Source organism: Diplotaxodon limnothrissa, linkage group LG16 (genome assembly GCF_057381915.1).
Source record: "Diplotaxodon limnothrissa isolate DT_005_m linkage group LG16, D_limnothrissa_male_GT1.1, whole genome shotgun sequence".
Classification (NCBI taxonomy): domain Eukaryota; kingdom Metazoa; phylum Chordata; class Actinopteri; order Cichliformes; family Cichlidae; genus Diplotaxodon; species Diplotaxodon limnothrissa.
Genome location: NC_140611.1, coordinates 16,470,122 through 16,491,682, shown reverse-complemented (window position 1 = coordinate 16,491,682; position 21,561 = coordinate 16,470,122). Strand labels below are relative to the sequence as shown.

The 21,561-nt window shown below is 39.7% G+C and overlaps 1 protein-coding gene across 4 annotated transcripts in view; it reads right to left on the bottom strand.

Annotated features, from left to right (window-relative positions):
• Window positions 1–243: 243 nt before the first annotated feature.
• Window positions 244–21,561, bottom strand: part of nalcn (sodium leak channel, non-selective) — a 65,800-nt gene continuing 44,482 nt past the window's right edge. For 3 of the 4 annotated variants that reach the window (XM_085373890.1, XM_085373891.1, XM_085373892.1), the window contains 29 exons: window positions 17,790–17,926; window positions 16,995–17,136; window positions 16,762–16,835; window positions 15,049–15,150; window positions 14,884–14,953; window positions 14,606–14,697; window positions 14,331–14,453; window positions 14,119–14,175; window positions 13,482–13,602; window positions 13,272–13,403; window positions 12,566–12,733; window positions 11,351–11,455; window positions 10,822–10,928; window positions 10,621–10,741; window positions 10,423–10,521; window positions 10,030–10,123; window positions 7,633–7,739; window positions 7,396–7,473; window positions 7,190–7,309; window positions 7,028–7,096; window positions 6,776–6,924; window positions 6,494–6,587; window positions 6,018–6,150; window positions 2,999–3,114; window positions 2,416–2,573; window positions 1,194–1,344; window positions 930–1,079; window positions 676–793; window positions 244–386 (listed from right to left, as the gene is read on the bottom strand). In XM_085373890.1, coding sequence (XP_085230016.1) covers window positions 244–386; window positions 676–793; window positions 930–1,079; window positions 1,194–1,344; window positions 2,416–2,573; window positions 2,999–3,114; window positions 6,018–6,150; window positions 6,494–6,587; window positions 6,776–6,924; window positions 7,028–7,096; window positions 7,190–7,309; window positions 7,396–7,473; window positions 7,633–7,739; window positions 10,030–10,123; window positions 10,423–10,521; window positions 10,621–10,741; window positions 10,822–10,928; window positions 11,351–11,455; window positions 12,566–12,733; window positions 13,272–13,403; window positions 13,482–13,602; window positions 14,119–14,175; window positions 14,331–14,453; window positions 14,606–14,697; window positions 14,884–14,953; window positions 15,049–15,150; window positions 16,762–16,835; window positions 16,995–17,136; window positions 17,790–17,926 — 3,330 coding nt within the window. Of the gene's footprint in view, window positions 427–664; window positions 794–929; window positions 1,080–1,193; window positions 1,345–2,415; window positions 2,574–2,998; window positions 3,115–6,017; window positions 6,151–6,493; window positions 6,588–6,775; window positions 6,925–7,027; window positions 7,097–7,189; window positions 7,310–7,395; window positions 7,474–7,632; window positions 7,740–10,029; window positions 10,124–10,422; window positions 10,522–10,620; window positions 10,742–10,821; window positions 10,929–11,350; window positions 11,456–12,565; window positions 12,734–13,271; window positions 13,404–13,481; window positions 13,603–14,118; window positions 14,176–14,330; window positions 14,454–14,605; window positions 14,698–14,883; window positions 14,954–15,048; window positions 15,151–16,761; window positions 16,836–16,994; window positions 17,137–17,789; window positions 17,927–21,561 lie in introns of all 4 variants that reach the window. The other variant, XM_085373893.1, reaches the window with a different exon arrangement.

Below are 21,561 nucleotides of genomic sequence, written 5' to 3'. Positions count from 1 at the left end.
GAGTGGAAACTGTGGAAAAAACAGTCATTCCGATGCCAAACCTAAAGAAATTCTGTCTGCCGGATCGATGGCTCATCGACAGCCTCCGCACACGTCCTGCCAAGCTTTTCGATCAGAAAAAAGAGCTAAACATTTTTGTTTCCATTGGTCGGGTTACAGCAAGAGAAAATGAAACAACTGGAGTCAACCAGCAAGATTCCAAGCTCATCTATAAAACACCGCAGGATGCCACGCAGCTCATCTCTAAATGTCAATGAGGTCGTCGCCGCTCTCGTCGCTCTCGACGGTCAGCTGACGGGTCCACCACTTCTTCACCTCTGACCCTGAAGAAGCCTCGTCGTTGACGGGGTTCATCTTGCAAACAATAGACTTGACACTCGTGCGACCTGAGAATGAAAGACATTCACACCCTGAGTCTTGTGATGTCTGCATGTAATTTATGATGTTATATTACCAATTCCACCACAAATGGACATTCACTGCGTGCCGCTGTAAGCGAGAGTGTGTCAAGATGAGGTGATGTCTTTTTTAAAACATTGAAGCTCATAAACAGACTGCCTGGATTTTCCCACGGCAGAGAGAAACTTGAGCAAAAAACTTTTCACTTTTACAGAACGCCCTCTAAAGAAATGTTGCCTCTTACAGTACGTAGACAGCACACTACAGCAGACACACCTGCAGGCAGCCGCCACTGTCCCAGCTTCCTCTGTGGTCTCCCCAGGTCCGAGGAGTCCTGCCTGTACCCTCCTCTGTCTGACAACGTGGGGCTCCGAAGCTGCTGGAGGCCACTCATCTAAACAAAGAGGAGAGATCCTTTGTTTCACCAATGCAAGCGCACACCCGCAGATTATATTATGTGCTTGCTATAAATCACGCTGTGAGCATGTGTTGGCTGTGTATGGAGTGGTGGTATAGATGCGGGGCTTTACCTCAGGCTGTGAGGGGTTGTCTGGGTTGTTAGCATTGTGGTCTTCACTTGGCACTGTGGTCTCTATGCTGGGAGGGTTGAGGAACCGGTTCAGCTCCTGCTGCTGGCTCTCTCTCAGGCTGTGAATGATGCTACACGACTGCTGCTGCTTCTGTGAACGCACGCATACATTCGTGGTCAGTGTCGTGCATGTTTACAATACTGCGGATACTGCAGGGGAACAAAACACAAAGCATGACTATGTGTTTTCTGTTAAGACACTAACCGCCCGGATGCGTTTGAGGCATTTCTTGAGCCACATGCGTATGGTCTGCTTGGCAACCTCTTCCTCAATGGTGTACTCCAGCTGTTCCCTTGCCAACAGCTCCTCCAGCTGGAGAGACTTTCTTATGTCCACTGAGCGGTATGACAACATGCTGCACGATTACACACATACACAAACAACAAACCACACACACACACACACACACACACACACACACACACACACACACACACACACACACATGCAAAAACATACAGAAAAGAGAGATATTTAGTTATAGGTTTGGTAGAATTAAAAGTGGTGAATGTGATGTCACCTGATTAAAAATTTCAGATATTTAAAAAATGACATCATTTGCGTCTCTCTACATTGCCAACTGTTTATACTGGAAACATGAGAAGCACTTAAAAGAGGTTTTTATCCCCTGATTCAGGTTTAAACAATGTGACTCATTACTTTGATATGAATTTTAGGTTACTGTTTAACACTTCCATACTGACCGTATTCTATGCCTTTAAAGCAGGGCCCAGAATTCCCTGATAAATGTCTACAACACATTTTGAACTACAGATTAATTTAGAATGTAATAAGAGCCCGTCTGACATTAAAAGATGTACGATCAATCCTTAATTAATGCTTCAGAGAGAAGGGAGAGTGTCCCATATAAGACCTAAGATCACTAACCTTTATAATAATCAATATTCATTAAATATTAACTAACACTTAAGGAACAAAACTTGTTTTTTGCAAACTAGTCAGTGGATTCAAAGCAGTGGCAAAAAAGCATATGTGTGGATTTGAACATGTTTAAATATGACCCCCAAACTCCTCTTCTGATCTCTGCTTTAGTCTCAGTTTAATCTCAATAGGCTCAGAAGAAATGGACTCTAATTTCTTACATTGTGGGCACCAGTGTTTGCAGGTGCAAAGCACCAACAGACAGGTACATACCTGTAAAGTGCTTGTATTTATAAAGTGCTTTTCCAGTCTTACTCACCACTCAAGCAGCTTCTAAACTGCAAGCAACACTTAAGATATAAAGTTTATGATATGCATCACACAACAAAACATTAAACAAAAGCTTCTTGAATGTTTTCTAGACATTGTGAGACAGGTACATTTACTAAAGAAAAAAACTATTTCTAAATTATCCCAGGCCACTAGCAATGGAAGGTATTTATTTCAGGGTTAATCTTCTGCATCTATGTGTGATCTCAGTCACCTGAGCACATCGTGAAAGGTCACATCTCCTCCGCTGTGAAGTCGCTCCATCTCATAGCACATGTGTTTAAACAGCAACTTGTCTTTGTCCAGGTCCACCTCCAGCCTGCCTCTAAGCAGACGAAGCAGAAACTTCACCCTGGATGTGGGGATTACACCCTGGAGAGAGATGGTCACACAGTTCACGGGGTAAATTAAGAAATTATGCAACAAACTTTAAAAGCCTGAAATCCTGGGATTTAGGTGTATTTCAAAAGCTGTAAAATATCAACTGCATTTAGATTTTTTTACTCACAAAGTAACTAAGATTGTTTCTAAAGTTCTTCAACAACCTAAATCATATTTTATGAACCTTTGATTTTCATAGCAAAGGAACTATGAAGGTCCCAAACAGAAAGTGACCTGATATCTCAGCGACTGGGGACGACATTCTAAGCAAACATATTTGGCCACTAGTGTGTTCCAATAAGCTGGAAAAAAGTATTTTGCTTCATAACAGTCAATGTGCCACCAACTATGGTTTTATCATGGCCAGAGATGTTGCCATGGTAACTGTGCCCACTCTCCTCTTGCTAATTTCTCACCTCCCGTTTGTCATCCACCATGTTCCAGATGATCTGAAAGTGCCTCAGGTCATTATAGCTCAGCAGCTGGTCCTCCTCAGTGGAGTAGAACAGAGAGAAGTTCTCCACAATGATGGCTGCAGACACAAAAAGAGATATTAATACACACACGCAGAAATATTCAATAATACCAGTTCCTCTATCTATGAGTTTTCATTGTGACATGTATTTCAATAGGGGAATCTTCAAATTCTCATTCAACTTACTCATTTTTCAACTCTAACTACCAGAGGTGTGGACTCGAGTCACATGACTTGGACTCGAGTCAGACTCGAGTCATTAATTTTATGACTTTAGACTTGACTTGAAAAAATGTTCTAAGACTTGTGACTTGACTTGGACTTTTACACCAATGACTTGGGACTTGAATTGGACTTGAACCGGTTTACTTGAAAAGACTTGATATTTCACCCCAAATATAAAATTTAACACGCATATTATATAGAGATTGAAAATGTGACGTCATTCACGGGTAGAACCGCAAAGGATTCTGGGAACTCGTGGCAAGAAGTACTAGCGCACGCAGGCTTTCAATTAAAATCAGTTACACAGCGATAAAAAGAAACACAAAAATGTCAAGAAGCTGTTGTATTATTAACTGCAATAGCCGGTCGCATGACAGCCACGGGAAGCCGACGGGTAAAGAGATCGGTTGTTATCGGATTACGACGTTTAAGAGAAATTGTTCAGCCATGTTTCCGAAGTGACAAACAGGCGACGGATGGCCTGGATTGCAGCCATTCAAAGATCAAATATAACGTCCCAGAACACTCCAGCTCACAGGTTAGTCTGCTCCAAGCATTTCCACAAAGGTCAGTCTGCTGTTGTAGTTAATGCGTCATTTTTCATAAAATAATTGGTGATATAGGTTACAAGCAAGTCTGTCGCTGAACAGAAATTGTCGCGCTATGCTCCTTTGTTTATTGTGCATAAATAGTGAATTGTCCTGACACAATATTGCGTTTCGCTTCTGTTATTATGGTACATTGACAAAAACATATACTTTTATTCACAGGATAAAACAGGTTTTTTGTATCACTAATTGCCCAGTACGATTACAGCATACAGTATTATTGTCACTGCTACATTTCTGTGATGCTACCAGAAATTATTTCCACTACTAATTAATTACCGTTGAGCTCAAAGGTCCTATTAATAAACGGTTAAGGAATGTGTATTTATGAAGACGATTTGTGAGACTGGTAAACTTATGATACGTACGATGGTCTTTCGTTCTACACGGTGCGTTTCAAGGTCCTGCACCCATCCGTCGGTAAACTGTACCTGGGCTTGTTGCAGTGACCTGAAGTTACTAAACTTCATGAGTGTATGCACTCACTCCAAGAACCGTATGATTATAAATATGCATATAAATATGCTACGATGAGATAGCTGACTTCATCTAACTAGCAAATGTTGTCCAGGCTACGTTGGTGATGCAGTTTTTTTTTAATGTGTATGATATTTTTGTCATGCGATTTTAAAGCTGGTCCTACAACCGCATCCAAGAATAACACGCAGCTTATCTCAGAACTGTCGGTGAAAATTATTCTTGGAGCTAAGTTTAATTGAGCTGCATTTTATAGAGGTGCAATTTCACAATTTGTGTATATTTTCTAAGTTCACTATTTTGTCATGTGTTGAGAAAAACACAGATTTAAAAATTACATGGTCTAATATTTACATTTAGCATATAACTGCAACATTATTTTTTCGTTTTTTTTAATGACTCGAAAGGACTTGAAATTCAAAATTTCAGACTTGTGACTTGACTCGGACTTTTACACCAGTGACTTGAGACTCGACTCTGACTTGCCTGACATTACTTGAGACTTGACTTGAGACTTGAGGATAAAGACTTGAGACTTACTTGAGACTTGCAAAACAATGACTTGGTCCCACCTCTGCTAACTACTTCCACATTCATTGACCTAGAGCCACCAATCAAACTTTAAAACGTTATACTTTTTCTTCAGTTCCAGTTTAAGTTTCATGCTATTTTTTATGCTAAGATTAATCTTAAAAACTTCTTTCAACTGCTGCTGTGTGCACAGTGTTTGCTCTGCAGCCTTCATTTTACTCTCAAAACGTGGCCATCGTTGTTCTCTTTCCAACAGTGTGTCTTTCAATGCTCAGAGAAGTAAACTTTTTGAACTGTGTGAATCCAAGTAGAGGGATAACCTTCTAACCGACCCATATAAATACACTGTATTTTTAGTCAGGAGTTTGTCTCAACAGTAGGAAAGACCCCACTTGTTAAATCGCTCCTGTCATTCAGATGTTTTCTGACTCTAACTTTTCTTTTGTCATTAGTCAGCTTTTTCTAATTTACATTTTAACCTCTTAGGACCTGGCGTCCACATATGTGGACATCACAAAATACTCAATTTTGCTCAACATGGGCCTGATTTCTACTTACGAGGACATTGTACTGCTACTGTTCTATCAAAATTTTAAACAAATATCCTCATATGTGGCTCTTATTTTTCTTTTAAAAAAAAAAAAGGTAAAAAAAAAATCTGGTAATTCTTTGTTTTTACATTAATTGGGCCTCAATATGCCCGAATATCAAGGAGAAATTAAAAATGCATGTCGTGGAAGAGTTCGGGTCTTAGGAGGTTAAACATGTTCACCTACTTTTCAACTTCATCTGTGTGAACGTCGGCTTTTAGCAGTTCTGAACTTTTGTTTTCAGGTGAAAATTTCTGTATTTTTAATCTCATTCAACATTTTTAACTTAAATTCAGCATTTATGTCATTTCAGCTTAAAACATTCAGCTATCAGCATTCGCACTGCAGTTTCTTCAGAAAATACATTTTCTAGTTTATATTGATATCATTATCCTTTTGCCTAAACTAAACTGTACTAACCCAAATCAAATCATAAAATATAACAAGTTACCTAGTTTTTGGACCCGACATTAAAGGTGAGTCAATAAGATGACATTACAAGGTTATAAATAACAAAAAATTGACTGACCTACAAGAAGGTTGAGCATGATGTAGGCTATAATGACATAGAAAGAGCAGAAGTATATGAGTGCTCCAGCATAGTTGCCACAGTCCGTCTCCCAGTAGCGATGTTTATCTGGGGTGCAAAATGGTGGTTGCACCTGGGGAGGGGGAAAAAAATTGCATCAACCAACAGATATTAAAACAAACATCAAATATTCTAAGAAACCATGTTAAACATGTTTTCTTATTTACTTATATGGCTAATATTAACAGTGTCCACTGGTCCTCTTTTTTGTTTTTTTAATAAAGTGGTTTAAGAAGAACGGCAACATTGAGATCAGCGGGGTATGGCCAAATAATAGAAATATAAAGAAGTAACCACAATATTATGCTGTGAGCACTAAAGACAACAATCAAATCCTCCTACTGCACTGAAATGGCCCCAGAAACCACTTCACATTTGTCTATGGGGAAGTGCACTGTACCCGCAGCCCATCTTACCATGCAGTCATGCATGATTTTATTCCAATCTTCTCCTGTGACAATACGGAAGAGAACAGTGATAGCCTTGCCTGCTGTGGAGAAGTTGGCATGCCTGCGATTGAAGGAGATAGACACACTGACACAACTGTGTAAAGAACTCCTTTACTGTACCCACTGCTTACATCCTGTATTGTTTATTGAAAAAAATAGTAATAATAATAATAATAATAATGATAAGATACCTTTATTAGTCCCACGAGTGGGAAATTTCATAATAAAGATCGGAAAAGCAATGATTACCGGTTTATGTTCTCTCCGTATTTGACGGTTCCGAAGAGAACAACTCCAGCAAATGCATAGCAGAGAAGAAGGAGAAACATCCCCACGATGATGAAGAAGCTCTTGTACATGCTGACGACTACAGTGAGCAGCAGCATCTTTAGTGTCACCTTTAAGATCGTACACAAAGGTGAAAAAGCAGAATTTTATTCCTACACTAGAAAATCTATTTGGATAAAGTACTTTATCTTATTTGTTGACTAATGTACTCACATGTTTCCCACATATTGTGAAGAACCTGAAGACAATCACACATGTGCCCATCATGTAGGTGTACGCATTCTGGAGTAGAAAATTGTACAGTAATTTTAGCTGTAGTGAAAAAAAATCAATAATACTGACTGAATTTGAATTTGTTTAACAGATTTTTCTAACCAGTAAGGAAAAGTGCAGAACAATCCAGATGACACCGAGCGATGTAACCAGGAGGTCATACCGATTTCGTCGACTCTGCCAGTAACCAGCGGGGGACATGGCTATCAGCTTCATTGTCACCTATAAAACAACAGCAGCAGTAAAGTAAATAAAGCCACTCAGGTACATTACAAATACCCCAGCCATCCCCCCCAAAACAGGCTCACCTCCAGGACGAATATGAAGGTAAAAACTACAGACATAGTGGCAAGGGGAAATGTTACACCGTCATCACCTACATTCCACTGAGGAAAAACACAAAAAGACCGACGTCAGTTCATACATATAAAATTGGGTTCACATCTGCGATAATTAAAAAGCCAGCTGAGAGTGTAAACTGAACAAAGACAATTAGAAGCACTCTCAGGTAATACGGCGTCATATACTGTTAAATGAGGTGTTACCTTGACTGAGAGGAGGACAGATTGTGCCAGTACCAGCACAGCAATGCCCCGTTTGAAGAAGGGATGCTGAGTAATGTCGTACATCTTGGCCCGGAAACCTCCGTTCTCTGTCAAGCACAAAAGAAGGCAAAAAAATTCAGTGAAACCTAAACAACGATTTTGGAGAATTGTGGCATTTTTGATCATCAGTGATCAGTTATAAATGTCTGAAAAGGCTCTTGTATTGAATAACCCGGGTGATTTAACTTTCAGTAGTAACCCCTACTGTCCAACAGATGGCACTCATAGACTGTTCGATTATTATTACCTGGCCAATGAGACTTTAGTGCAGCATATTTATTCAAGTAGATAAAGGGAAAAACATGCCAACATGCTTAAGTTTTTGTGAATTTGGCAAGTTTTTTGGACAGGCTGTCTCAAACGGCAGCTTCTGCACTTCATGAACCAAAATGTTGATCCTCTTAAGCATATTTAGAAAACCTTTCTAATCTTATCAAATCTAAGTTATCTAAGGCAGAATACATTCATAGTCTGAATGCAGTGTCTTTGCGACTTTTATTCTATGAGCCTTTCAGATCACTTTGGCCAACTCCTCTTTGCAGAATTGTTTAATTCAGACACACTGGAGGGTTTTTGAGCATGAACGGCCTGTTAAAGGTCATGCCAAACATCTCAATCAGACGATCTTTGATTGGGTCACTCCAAAAACTTCATTTTGTTTTGTCTTTTTTTGAGTCATTAAGAGATCGTCCTCCTGCATTACCCAATGTGTGCTTGAACTTCAGGGTATGAACTGATGGCCGGACATTCTCCTACAGGATCTTCTGTTAGAGAGCAAAATTCATGATTTCATCAATGACAGCATCATGAGGCAGCAAGGAAGCCCCACCAGCATGTTTCACTGACTGTTCTTTGAAATGCTGTTCATTTTACACCAGACGTAACGGGACTACAACCTTCCAAAAAGTCCCACTTTTTTCTCGTCAGTCGACAGAATATTCGAGTTGGATTGTTCCACTGAGGCCATTCTTGCCCACTCTCTTCCTTTTTGATGAAACATGCACTGTGACTTTAACTGAGGCAGGTAAGGCCTGCAGTTCTTCAGATGTTGTTCTGGGTTATTTTGCGACCTCCTGGATGAGTCGTTGATGGACTCTTAGAGTAATTTGATAGGTTAATCCTGGGAACGCTCACCACTGTTCCAAGTTTCCTCCATTTGTGGATAATGGCTCTCATCGTGGTTCACTGGAGTCCCAAAGCCTTAGAAATGGCTTTGTAACTCTTTCCAGACTGATAAACGTCAATGCCTTTGTTTCTCAGCTGTTTCTTTAGTGGCATGACGTGTTGTGTTGTGTTTGTGAGACACTTTTAACCTACTTAAGCATCATATTTCAAAAATATAATGTTCCTAAATATTATATAGTGGTTTCTTTTGCCCACTTTCAAGGATCATTTAATATCAAATGAAAAAAACAAGGAAAATCAAACAATGAAATCTGCAGGTTGTGAGTCTATATACTATATGACTGCTGGCCACAAAGAGTGTTTGTAAGTACTTTGGATGTGACTGTGTGAGCACAGACCAGCTCAGTGTTTTAATGAACCACGGGTAGTGAGTGAGTGAGTGGTGCCTGCACTGAAGACCTTTGGATGAGGATCAAAGTCAGGTTGATGGTGCTGGAATAAGCGGCGGTGATGACTAAAACTTAAGCGATTGATTTTCTGTTAGCTCTCAGCCTCAACTGTACTAACAGACAATTTCCCACACTGCCTCTGAGGCACTTCTACTGTTCTCATGACTCTAATCACTAAAGGGAGAGCAGCCGCATGATTTTACTTTGTAATAAAGCTGGCAGTTTTCTTCAACTCAGGTAGGAAAATCAGATAAAGTCTGAACAAATATTTCCACTTGCAGGCAGCAAAAGAAAGCAATGACATGTAATTCAGTGACAGAGTTCCAGTGCTGTTGCGGGTCACATATGAATAACACTGTCATACTGAGCCACTTAATGCCGTCTTATATGTGCGATGTGCTAGTTAGTTAGTTTTTTTTTCAACTGTAATGTTTGACTATTTTAACCTTTTTTTAACTGCTGTACTAAAAGAGTTTACCAAAACTGTGATTGGGGGAGACATTGCATAAACGTTATAAATTGATTTGCCTGTCATTGAGTGAAAAAACTATTTGATCCCCAAAACGTGACTTGTTATGGCAGAGTAGTAAGCCGTTACTTGTAGTTGGTTACCAGGTTTTGCACACAGTCACTGGGGGATGTTGCAAAAAAAGTATATTTAAAAAAATGTTCCTATTTCTTGGTTCTCTTATTGCTGCCTGCAGCTGTGTTTTGCAAACCATTGGTGAAATGTATTATGTTATTTTATTATGTACACTCAAACCTGGGCGAGGGGGTAGGTGTAGAGGTTGGGCTATTTTCAATCGACTCTTCAGATCCTCCCATCTTCTCTGGTCCACTGTTAGCAGAGCAGTACCCTGTTGAGATGAGACACAATCTTAACTCCTCGTGGTTGTAAGCCTAGAGGCCTAGAAGGAGTACCACATAACTGCACCATCACCAGGTTTAATTTGTGTTGCACTATTCTATCTGATGCCAAACAACAGGGGAACACGCCTCACAAAAATCTAAAACAAGATGCATTTTAATTGGTCAGTTTTGTTTAACTAGTGGTCAGAGTGACACCATAATTCCCCACATACCACACAGTATGGTGGTAGGCAATAAAAGGCAAGAAGGTGTATCTACTATAATGTATACGCAGTACGGCTCTTACCTTGTTCTCATTGAAGTTTGCAATGACAACACCCACAAACAGAGTGAGTCCAATCATACATCCCAGAAACACAAAGACATGAATGTAGATGCCATGGATCTGCAGACACAAAGAGTTAGAAAATGTGTAGAGCAGCTGACGCACTGCAGGCATAAAATGAGAAAATTCATTGTTATATGAAATGTTAAGGATCAGTACCGGTCCAACACGGTGAATAATGACATCTCGGACCTCCACCCACCCTTTTAGTGAGAGCACTTCAAACAGAGCCAGCATGGCATTTCCCACATTGTCAAAATTAAAATTTCGTGGATTGGCCCTAGAAGAGGTCATAATGTGTGCATTAATGACTGGCTGTGCAAAAACAAATGCACACACAAGCAGAAAAACAAGTCTTACCAGACCCGTGGTACCCAGAAACCTGGTTTCTTTTCTCCAGGCTTCAGTTTCAGGTTCAGATTTCTGGAAACACTGACGTTTATTCGGAATATCCCGTGACAATCCTCCTGTGACAGGCCACAAAGTTTAACAGCAAAACACAGAAAGGAACAATAATCAGAACATTTAATGAAATGGAAGAAAAGGGCTATTTTTGGATTCATGATTTATGAAAATAATATACCCAAAGACTTTCACAATAATGAAGTCTAGTGCATTACAGTAGACTTAAATAAAAAGCACTTGCATTTAACTTAAATAAGAAATACTTTTCTAGATATAGTCAATTATCTTGGAACAACTGTTTATAAAATAAAAGGTTTTGTTCTAGCACAAGCTGAAAAAAGCGTGAGGACTGTTGTTAAGAAAATAGGATAAAAGGAAACACTGGTTTATTGATTTGACTGGGGAGGCCCCTTCTACTTATTCAGCCTGTAGTTCTCTGCAGGAAGTGTAGAACAGTGGGTCAGTGAGGAGTTTCTTGCTGTACCCGTTTAAGAACACTGGGGTCGTTGCACTTGGCAAGCTTTCCGGCGAACAGTTGAACTCCAAAGCTTGCGAACACCAGCATCAGCGTGAGGAGCAGAATGGAAACCTGCAGAAAAATCAATCAGGAATTTAAGACACAAGTTGAACATAATCCAAGTATGAGAGCAGTGGATGTAGAAACCTCAGCCAGGAAAATCAATCAGACAGAGTAAAAATCAATAACTACAGCACATTTTTTGTAACTATAACATTGTAACACAACTATAACTATATTCAGTTTCCAGAAAAGCTGGTACATGCTGTCCGTTTAGAAAAAGGTTGCGCTCAGTTTGTAATAAAATTGGTTAATATACATAATGGGGTATAAGAAGAAGCCACTGTGAGCACTAATGCAAGTTAAGCCATCACTAAGTCACTGATCAGATGAATTTAAAAAAAAAAAGAAATGTGAAATTTGGGCATTAATTATTTAACACTCTTTTAAAAAAAAATTACTAAACACTCCGCCTGCAGTCTCAGTTGGCAGATATGAAACAAAAAAGTACAATAGGGAATACCTCAAACTTTTGAGTAGCTAAAATAAGCATGGATGGGAAAATATTTTGCTTTCTAAATTTCAATTAATAGAATAGAATAAACCTTTATTATCCCATGGATGAGAAATTTCAGTTAAGTTGGTCAACTTAACTGAAACGACGTCAAAATCCTTCTTGATGTTGACGTCATCAAGTTCAAACTGTTTATTATTTACAGACTGGTACAAAAAATGTTTCTGTTCGACATGCTGTGCATTATGATCTTTAAAGCACTGTATTGTGTCTTTATTTCCTTTATTGCATTTACTGTATTTTATACAGCTTCCCATTTGTTTTCTGAAATTCCTGAGCAGTGTCACTTTATTTTATAAGCAGTGTGGCGGTCAGGTTGAAGGTAAGGTATCAAGTTTAAGGTAAGAAAAGTTCATTTTGATTTAAACAAATATTTGAACCCTATTTAAATAGTTCTCCTGCAAAAATAGTAAGTCCTGTAAGAGAAGACTGAGTTATATTAATCGAAATTCACGAGAAGGTTTTTTTTTTGTTTCCCTCATTAATAAAAAACAATAATCTGCCGCTACTGTAGATAAAATAATCTATTTGTCTTGTTATCTGGTATATTAAAAAAAAAAGTCACACACTCTGCCACACACAGGTGGAAAATGCAAACAGGTGCTAACCAGAAAAATCTCCTTGAATCCTTTGAGAACCTCCCGCACCACCTTCCTCATCTGGGGTACCAGCTTGAAGATCCTGAGCGGACGCAGGCAGCGCAGCATCATCAGCAGCTGAGCCCCAGACTCAGGAGGAACGTCAGGAGGTAGCCAGCACAGAAAGATCAGACTCACCTACAGCGAACACAGCAAAGCAAGCATGAATAGCATCCTACTGATTTTACAGCAACGTGATTCATATTTTAGTTTCCAACAACAACACTGAAACTATCCATTCTCTTTTCATTTCTCTCAGTACTAAACATTGGACAAACCTGATCTACTGAACCCAAACCAAAGACTCTCCAACTTTGAAGCCTGAATAACATTCAGCATAAAATATTTCTTCTATTGACCACTTCTATTTCACATCAAAACTGCAGCTTTCAAAAAAAATCATGATAGTAAGGCACTAAAACTGGATACAGTTTTTGATTCATATGGTTACTGCGTAACTCTAAGTAAGGCAACATTTGCAGCAACAACAAATCTGTGAGGTGGTTGTCAGATGTAAAATTTTCTGGAAAGTCATATGAATGTTAAAAGGTCCAAAATACTCCTATAATAGTTAATAGCAAACAAAAATGCATAATATCTTTGCATTTGGTCTATGTACCCTCACTCGACTAAATGGAAAAACACGATGAAGCAATATTTATATTAGATTTCTCACGAGATAGATAAAGATGTCCATGACGCCTCCAAAGTCTCTGATGACAGCTGTCGGGGTGAAGAACAGACCGTCGGCCATGATCTTCAGGTTGAGCTCAATGCTCATGAAGATCACAAATACATACTCCCCAATCTGAAACAGACGCCACTGGTTTAGTGCATTTATCCCTGCGCTTGACTGTTCATGAACCATCAGTCATCTTTTTAATACCTGAAGGGTGGGGGCGTGCATAACCCTGGTGAAGGGGGATTCGAACATCATGGAGATGCAAGAGCAGATGGTCACAACAATCATAACCCAGTCCAGATAGGTGACTAAGCCCAGAAGATCACTGCAGGGAAACGCACATCAGATTCCACGCAAAGAAAAAGTAGGTTTGGTATACAGTAAGTAGGCCAAGAGAGCAATTTGGTTTGCTAGCCAGAAAAACACTAATACAATATAAAAAAAGATAGGTACGGCAAGACAAAGAGAGAACAAGGATGAGTGGGGAAAGGTATCAGAAAGTGAGAGTGAATAAATCTTAGTGTGTGTGTGTCTGTGTGCACGTGTGAGCAGGCCGATCTGTTTTACAGCAAGATGTCCCCAGGCACCAACGGTATCTGATACAAAGGACTGCTCTGCTTCTCACTTCAGTAATCAGTTTCTCTGCTCGGCTGAATTACTATCAGGCTGCATAATGGGTGAAATATATTTCACAGCTCTTCACTTCACAATTTTCATTCCTTACCACAGTTTGGGGAAGCACAACAGACAAATAATAAGCCACAGAATTAATGAGTATTCCACTGTTGCACAATGAACAGATCGATGGAGAGTCAGGCAATCAATAATTCATCACACTTACTACAGCTGGTGGTATTTGGTGTTCTTCACTGCTCCAGTTATTGGATCAGTTTTTGATCTACATATGAAGTCATAGAAAAACAAAAAACACACACACAAAAAACATACAGACAGACAGAAAACATAAGGTTCAAAACATTTTCTTACTACAAAGATTCATATAAACACTGTATGTGTGTGTGTCTGTTAGTTTAGATTTAAGACCAGTCTTACGCATTGAAGCGAGCTCGAACAATCATCCTGCAGAAGTTCCTGAAACGGTGCTCACGCCCCACGATAAAAAGAGGCTTATCGAAGTAAGGATGGTTCTCCCTCAGCTCCTCCTCCTGAACCTTCCTGCTCAGCCACACAAGCAAAGACGTGGAGAAAATACCAGTGACTTCATATCAATCACGTCAGAGAATAAACCATTGTTTAGCCATACTTAACTGAGTTACTTTTTGGTGAAGAACTTGATTTAACGTAATTATAATATTGTGTGTGAAAACCTTTTCATTTCAGCTTGTTCTTTCTTTTCTTGGATCATCTTGATCTCGCTATCCTCTCTCTGGGCATTACGATAACGCACTGTGCTGGAATGCTGGGGAAAGAAAAAAATAGACAATATATATGACTCATTTTTTTATTACAGAAATTCCCTGTCATCTTCTTACACTTCTTGCATATACTGAGATATATTTTTAAGGACCATAGAATCAGAAGCGCTTTATCTGGCAACAAACAAGCCTAGTGCAAAGTATGTGCTGGGATGTGACTTTGTACTGACATCCTGAGTGAGAGTCTCCAGCGATTTCCCTCGGCTGATCCTCTGACTAGTAGAACCATGTCGCAGAGATCTGCAGACGCAAAAAGCAGACCATAAGATACAAGGTCTCGACAGTAAAGCACAAGTGTCTAAGTTTCTGTCTGTGCATCAAAGTGTACGTCAGACCTGCGCTCTTGCCGCACGTGATGCTGGACACTGAGTATGGAGCGTTCTTTGGCAGGCTGGCCTTCAAAAGATCCACTTTGTATCCGCTGTGTTGTGCAAGCGCTTGGAAACACAGACACAATACAGTTTGCAATACCAATAAAACTATATACTGCCTTGCTACCTCTTGTTATCAAGTACCAATTTTTTATAAAGACATGTAGATGCTCTAAACATGGTCCTTCACCAGAGTCACTAGTTCATGATTCCAGACGGTGCTGTTTATCCAGTGAATGAGGGTACAGTTAATTGAAGCTAATCAGCTTGCAGTGAAGAGGAAGAAACTCAAAGGACAGGAAAATGGCAGCTATTACTGACAGTGGGGGGCATAATATTAGAGAAGTAACTGAATTGGCACATTAATAAAAAATTTCATATTAAATAATGCTCAGTACAGACAAACACTGACACCACAGTGCTGCCAATAAATACACTTTTGCCTTTTTAAGAGTATTTTCCCCTTCTTTAGTTACTCATTCATAACTGCCTTGCAAGCACCTAAGAATCGCCGTGTTGTTGTAGCATATCGTGATATCAAAATATCATAAGTTGCACTAGAATTCCCACCCCTAGTGTGACAAGATAGTTAGCTCTTGTCCATCTTTTAGTGTAACAAGTCATCTCTGGCTTTTGTCAGTCTGGAACCATAAGAGGACTGTAGTAACCCAGTCTACCATTGTGAAACTGGTTTGAATCATTCCATTAGTCAGTGTTTGTGTGTGTGTGTGAGTGAGAGAGAGACTCTGATCATTACTGTCTGTTCTGACTAACAGCAGAGCCATGTACCAGAACAGAGCTAATGACATTGTGGCACCAGCAACGTGTGTACTTTAATCATTTATGGAGACTCTGAGCGATTGCTTGTTTACTGGCAATAAGCACGCATGAATTCCTGCGTATGCTGGACTGCGCGTGTGTTTGACTATGCTGGTATGTGAGCCTAATTGTGTGCTTGTGTGGAGGATGGCTGAGGATGGCTGGCCAGACAGATCGTGTTATGACTACTGATAAGCTGTCTATCTTTCAGACTGACAGAATATTGGAATGGAAGGGGAGGGGGGACGGATTGGACACGGTGCCGGCAAGCTAATCTGCACTTAGTGCCAGCTCTGCCATGCTGAACAGCAAATTATCCATTTACTTCATCGCAACAGTAAATGAGTCTGAAGTGGGCCTGTGTGTGCGTCTGAGTGTGTGTGTGTGCCGAATAAAACAAAACAAAACAAAAAACAGAGAGAAGCATTAACAATACAAGAGTGCTGCTGTGGCACAGCTACACCTAATATGTACACACATTATTAGTTTCACCCACGCAGAGCCCACGATGCATTTTTATGACTATGGATAATGCATTGTAAACACATTTAACTCAAGTCTTTAAGGAAGGTATAAAACTGAAAGTGTATGAATTACTGTAAAAAAGCAAAAACATGCAAATAACTGATTGCCTAAAAGCAGGGAGTAGATGGTCAAAAGGTGTCTGTACGCGCAGGTTAAATTTAGAACAGAGGCGGATGAAACGTGAACATGTTACAGAAATATAAGTTACATTATAGTTTATTGCAGCATATTAATATCCTCATTTCACTGTGATGCGCGAGCTGGCGTACGATACGTGTATTAATCAAATTTAGCACAGTTTGTCACAATTACTCAGGTGTAGTCGTGTCTTACCGTAGGATTTTATTGATTGTAGTTTCTTTCTCCAGGAGGTTACGAGCTCGGATGCTAAATATTGACCTTCGAAGCTAAGAAAGCACGGTCAGTTAAAAAAAAAAAAAACCTACACAGCTGTAAATATTAGGTACAACGTGGCAATCTGCTTCATTTTGCTGTATATTTACAGTCACAGAGACAAAGAAAGGAATAGCATGTAAGCGAGCAGGCAAAGAAGTCTGTGAAAGCACCTTTTGGTCAATATATTTGTTGTCTTCAATTGCTGAGCGTTTGGAGTGGTCACAAGAGGAGGATGAAGCGGAGGGGAGACGCCGGAACAGACAGCTGGTATCCTGTTGCTGACGATCGATGAACTGCTTCATAAAACTCTCCCTAAAGTACACGACAAACAGCACGCACAGAAATATCATGAATTTTAATGTACGGTGTCCCCCTAAAGAAATCCATATTCAGAAGTAGACGATCACAAATTTATAAAGCTTATCTTAGACGCATAATTACATCAGTGCAAATTCAGCTGCAGTGGAAGCTCTTAGTGCAGCAACCCAGCAGATGGGCTGCAGAGGGAGATTTCTTTAGGGTGAAGGACTCGGCCCTGCGCTACTCGGCAACTAAACAATAAAGCTAAATTATGAGCCGGACTTTGCATCAAATATAGTTCAGTTTTACCGCTAAAGGCTGCAGAACATAAAAAGTCTGTTTTGCAAATGACCAACTAGCTGCTTTAAACTAGGAGCAGGAATGAAAACGTTACTTTTTACTTTGTTTGCATAATGTCTGGAAACTACTGGTGGAATTCAAAAGCTTCACATCTTTGGTGGTCTCTGTTAAAACCCACACTCATAAACCCACACTGAGAATTACTACTTAACATAACATTGTCCCTATATTTAATCTAGCTCACTTTAAATGTCTGTGTATCTTTTTAGCTCTGGTGGATATCGTTCTTCATTTTCTCTTCATGACAAAAAATAGCCCAAATTATGTAAAGTTTTTGTGTTTAAGGTGTGTGTTTGTGTGTTTACCTGATCCTGGGCACAGTGAAATCAGATGGAAGCTTGGAAATTTTCACCATCTGAGGTCTGTTGGGGAACTTTTCAAAGATCCTGAGTCGTAGAGGGAGCTTCTCTTTGGTGTCAGCATTGGCTTCGCTTTGCTTGAGCTAACAGAGGGAGGATGAGAGGCAGTTTAAGCACAGAACAGAACTGCAGGGCACTCTTAAAGAATGCAGTCGGCCTTGACAGCATGAGAAGAGAGGGATTTAAGTTAGAAACCAAGGAGGGGGGAAACGGGAACGGTTAGACTGAGTTCGGGTTGTATGAAGGTTTTTGATCTTGAGATCTGCAGGTTTTCATTGCTATTCATAAGCAGAAGGTGTGAGGTTATGTGTGGGATATCCAGAGGTAACGGCTTTGAGGGTGCAGCTTTATATTTCTGCCAGATGATGGCAGCAACACACTTACCTACAACACTCACAACACATACAGTACAGACAACCACGTTTAGGATGAGATCCCACTTACTTTTCAGAAAAGAAGGGAGAAGGCAACAGAAGATAAAAAAAAAAAGAAAGATTACTCTGGAGGGGTTAATGGAGAAAAGAAACAATAATGACAGAATAATGTGCATGTGTGCGGGCTTAAGCAATGCAGCGCAGACTGGTGAAATCAAAAGATGACAAAGGGACTAAAACCAATTATTTCCATTAATTACATATTGGGGGGGCTGACTGAAATTCTCTTGCAGGTATTCTCTGTATGGGTGCATGGAGATAATCCCTGATGCATTGCAGATTAGGCCTACGAGGGGAACTGGAGCTTATCATTCGAAGAAGGTAACTGCTGTGAAATATATTGACTGGGCTCTGTGAATATTTCTCTGTCAGTCGTGGCGTTGTGTGACTGTCTGTCTGCTGATAAAAACGTCCCTGCGTTCTGTTCCCCGTATAGGTATTTCTGTCAGCAGCTGTCTGACTGTGAGCGACCAAATGACTGGAACAGCCTCTCGGATCTGAGGGATAACAGCCAGAGAACAGAGAAACCTGAGAAAGGAAGGGATGGAAATCTGCCTATCCACTTCCTCTTTTTGTTTTTAGCAGACTAAAATGTTGGAGCTTCTCCTTTACCCTGAGTGGGTGTGTGGCATACTGTGAAGATGGAATTATGCACCAGCGTTCTCTTGCCTAGGCTTTCTGTCTATACTGACTCCCAAGATAGACACAGGGCAGAAAGAGAGACTGAGACTAAAAAAAGGTAAAAGAGACAAGCCAACAGATGGAAGCCGGCAAAAATAACGACACAAAACTTAATTGATGATTTAAAAAAAAAAGACAAATGGATTTCAAGATGTAAAACAAGTCATTATTTAAAAGAACTGCGTGCTGTGTTTGCTGCAAGAGCACAGAATAGGAAAAAAAAAATTTTGAGCACAATCGTGAGCTTATTTTCAGTGCTGCAGTTCTTTTACACACGCACACACACACACACATCATTAATATGGACCTCCTGGCTCCCAAGGGTACTAATCAATTGGGCCAACTCAGTGAGATGTGCACCTTCAACAAACCCCTACACCCTTATCTGCTACAACAATGCAACAAAGCAAAGATTTCCCTCTATCCTTTACAGAACTTGTTCTTTTCTATCAAACTCAAAGTCTCAGTGTTTCTTTATATAAGATCATCCTTACAAGTTCCTTCTTCTCACTTACAAATCCCTTAAAGCCCGGGTCCCTCAGTACCTGTGTGACCTGCTCCACCCATACACAAAGTCTCAGATGCTAAGATCCCCAGCCATGGGACAGAGCCTTCAGTGTGGCAGCTCCCACCCTCTGGAACTTTCTCCCAAAAGAGCTTTGCAATGCCCCGTCAATGGAGTCCTTCAAGAAACTCATCAAAAGTCATCTCTACAACTAAGCCTTCAACCTCTAGCCTTTTGTTTTTTGTATATTTATATATTTGTTTAAATATTTATACTCTTTTATAAATCATCCTTGGGTTTCTTGAAAGATATTAAAAAAAAAGTTAGCATTAAATTTCACGATCTCAGTTTCAGGTTCAGATTCCATTTATTCCTTCCCTCACTGACCTCTAATTTTTTCATCCTCTTGTAAGAAAAAAACCCCCCCAAAAAAACCAAAAACCTTCACTGTCGTGTGAGCTAGACACACTTATTCATACTCACATGCATCGAATTTACATTTAAATTTATCAATGGAACGTTGATCAGAGTCCACTGTGCCACAGATTGCTGTTTGGGGTGGCGAGTGTAGTGCAATGCATAGTTTCCTCGACTTCTAACACTGTGGAAATCTTCTCTGTGAAAGCTTCGCCTGTATGTGTAGTTACACTCATAAGCTGCCATAGATCACCAACTAATGCTAACGCAGCAGGTCTTCTGTCTGTAAAATCAATAAAGTAAACAAGAATGAGGAAGAAGAGATTGCTTTCACACAAAATCTATTCTCTGCAGATTTACTGATTTTATGTGTTCCTGAAAATGAAAGTGCCTCTTTGTCAGGTTTTCACCGTACTGTAATAATGTATCAATACTGTTGCTATCAAGGCAAAGATTTAAAAAAGAAGAAAAGAACCCTGGCCAAACTGGTACAATCAAGTATTATGAACATATCTAGTACTTAGTTTAAGGCTTTACAAGCTTTAAGGCACTAGAATAAATAGTTTTGTTTTAAACATTGATCAAATTATTACTGTGACTGCAATAAACAAACGTATGACTGCACTGAGATTTATCCCCAGCTCTGCATTGTTATCCAGTTTGCAGCTCTTTGTTTTGTTTTACTTTAACATCTCACAACTTTACACTCCCATATGGAAAAGATATATATAAATCTTATAAAGTTTTTATCTGTCTTGTATGAAACTTGTATGAAAAGCATACAGGAGTGAAAGCACATATAAGATCCCTTGAAAAATTATATAATGACACTTGTATGTTTTATATACTTACTAAAAAAATATATGAAAGTAATGAGAAAGTGGCCACTTTCATGAGTAAATCATGTATGTTTTTACTATTTCTTTTCCATATGGGCTTGGTTAAGTCTCACGCTCTGATCGAACAAGGACTCTTCAAAGCAACAACACATGACATTAGCTAACTGCACCGTGCACAGTGAACGTGTTGGAGCAACAGTGAAAGGGATAAATATTTTCCTGAACACTAAAACAGCATTATAAGTGACAGCTTGCATTCGCTGCCCTATGTGCTTTGTTATATACGCCTTAAGGAATAAGCACTAAAAGTACGTGTGTGCACGTGACAAATGTGGGATATTTATATTCCACTTGTATGTCTATGTGCACATATGCACGTGGGAAAAAAAGGAATTTCTTTTTGTGTCATAGTTAACGGCTGATAAATCAAAACTACTGCTTTCCCTGCCACTGATGAGATTTAATGCATGGCGCAGTTACAATGGAGCCAAGACTAATGTGCTTTGCCTTGAGACCCATTCAGGTGACCTGCCACTGCTTCCCCCTTCATTCAAGCCAATTTCAGGCTCCGCTGAGCTAGGGAACTTTCCATCTGGGATTTCCACAGCTCTCTTGACCATGGCTGAGAGGGGTGAAAAAAACTAATACTGACCATTAGCATTAAGCATTAAACCCAATTCAGTCATAGCCGTAGTTCAGGGAGAGCATGAAGAAGTCAGGATTGAAATAGCCAGAGCCAGAGAGTATTGAAGATTGAGAGAATTCAGAGGGAAAAATCAACTGCTTTTCTTTCTTTGCTGGTAGAAAGAAGCAAAGCCCTGTATAAAGATGAAGTTCACCTT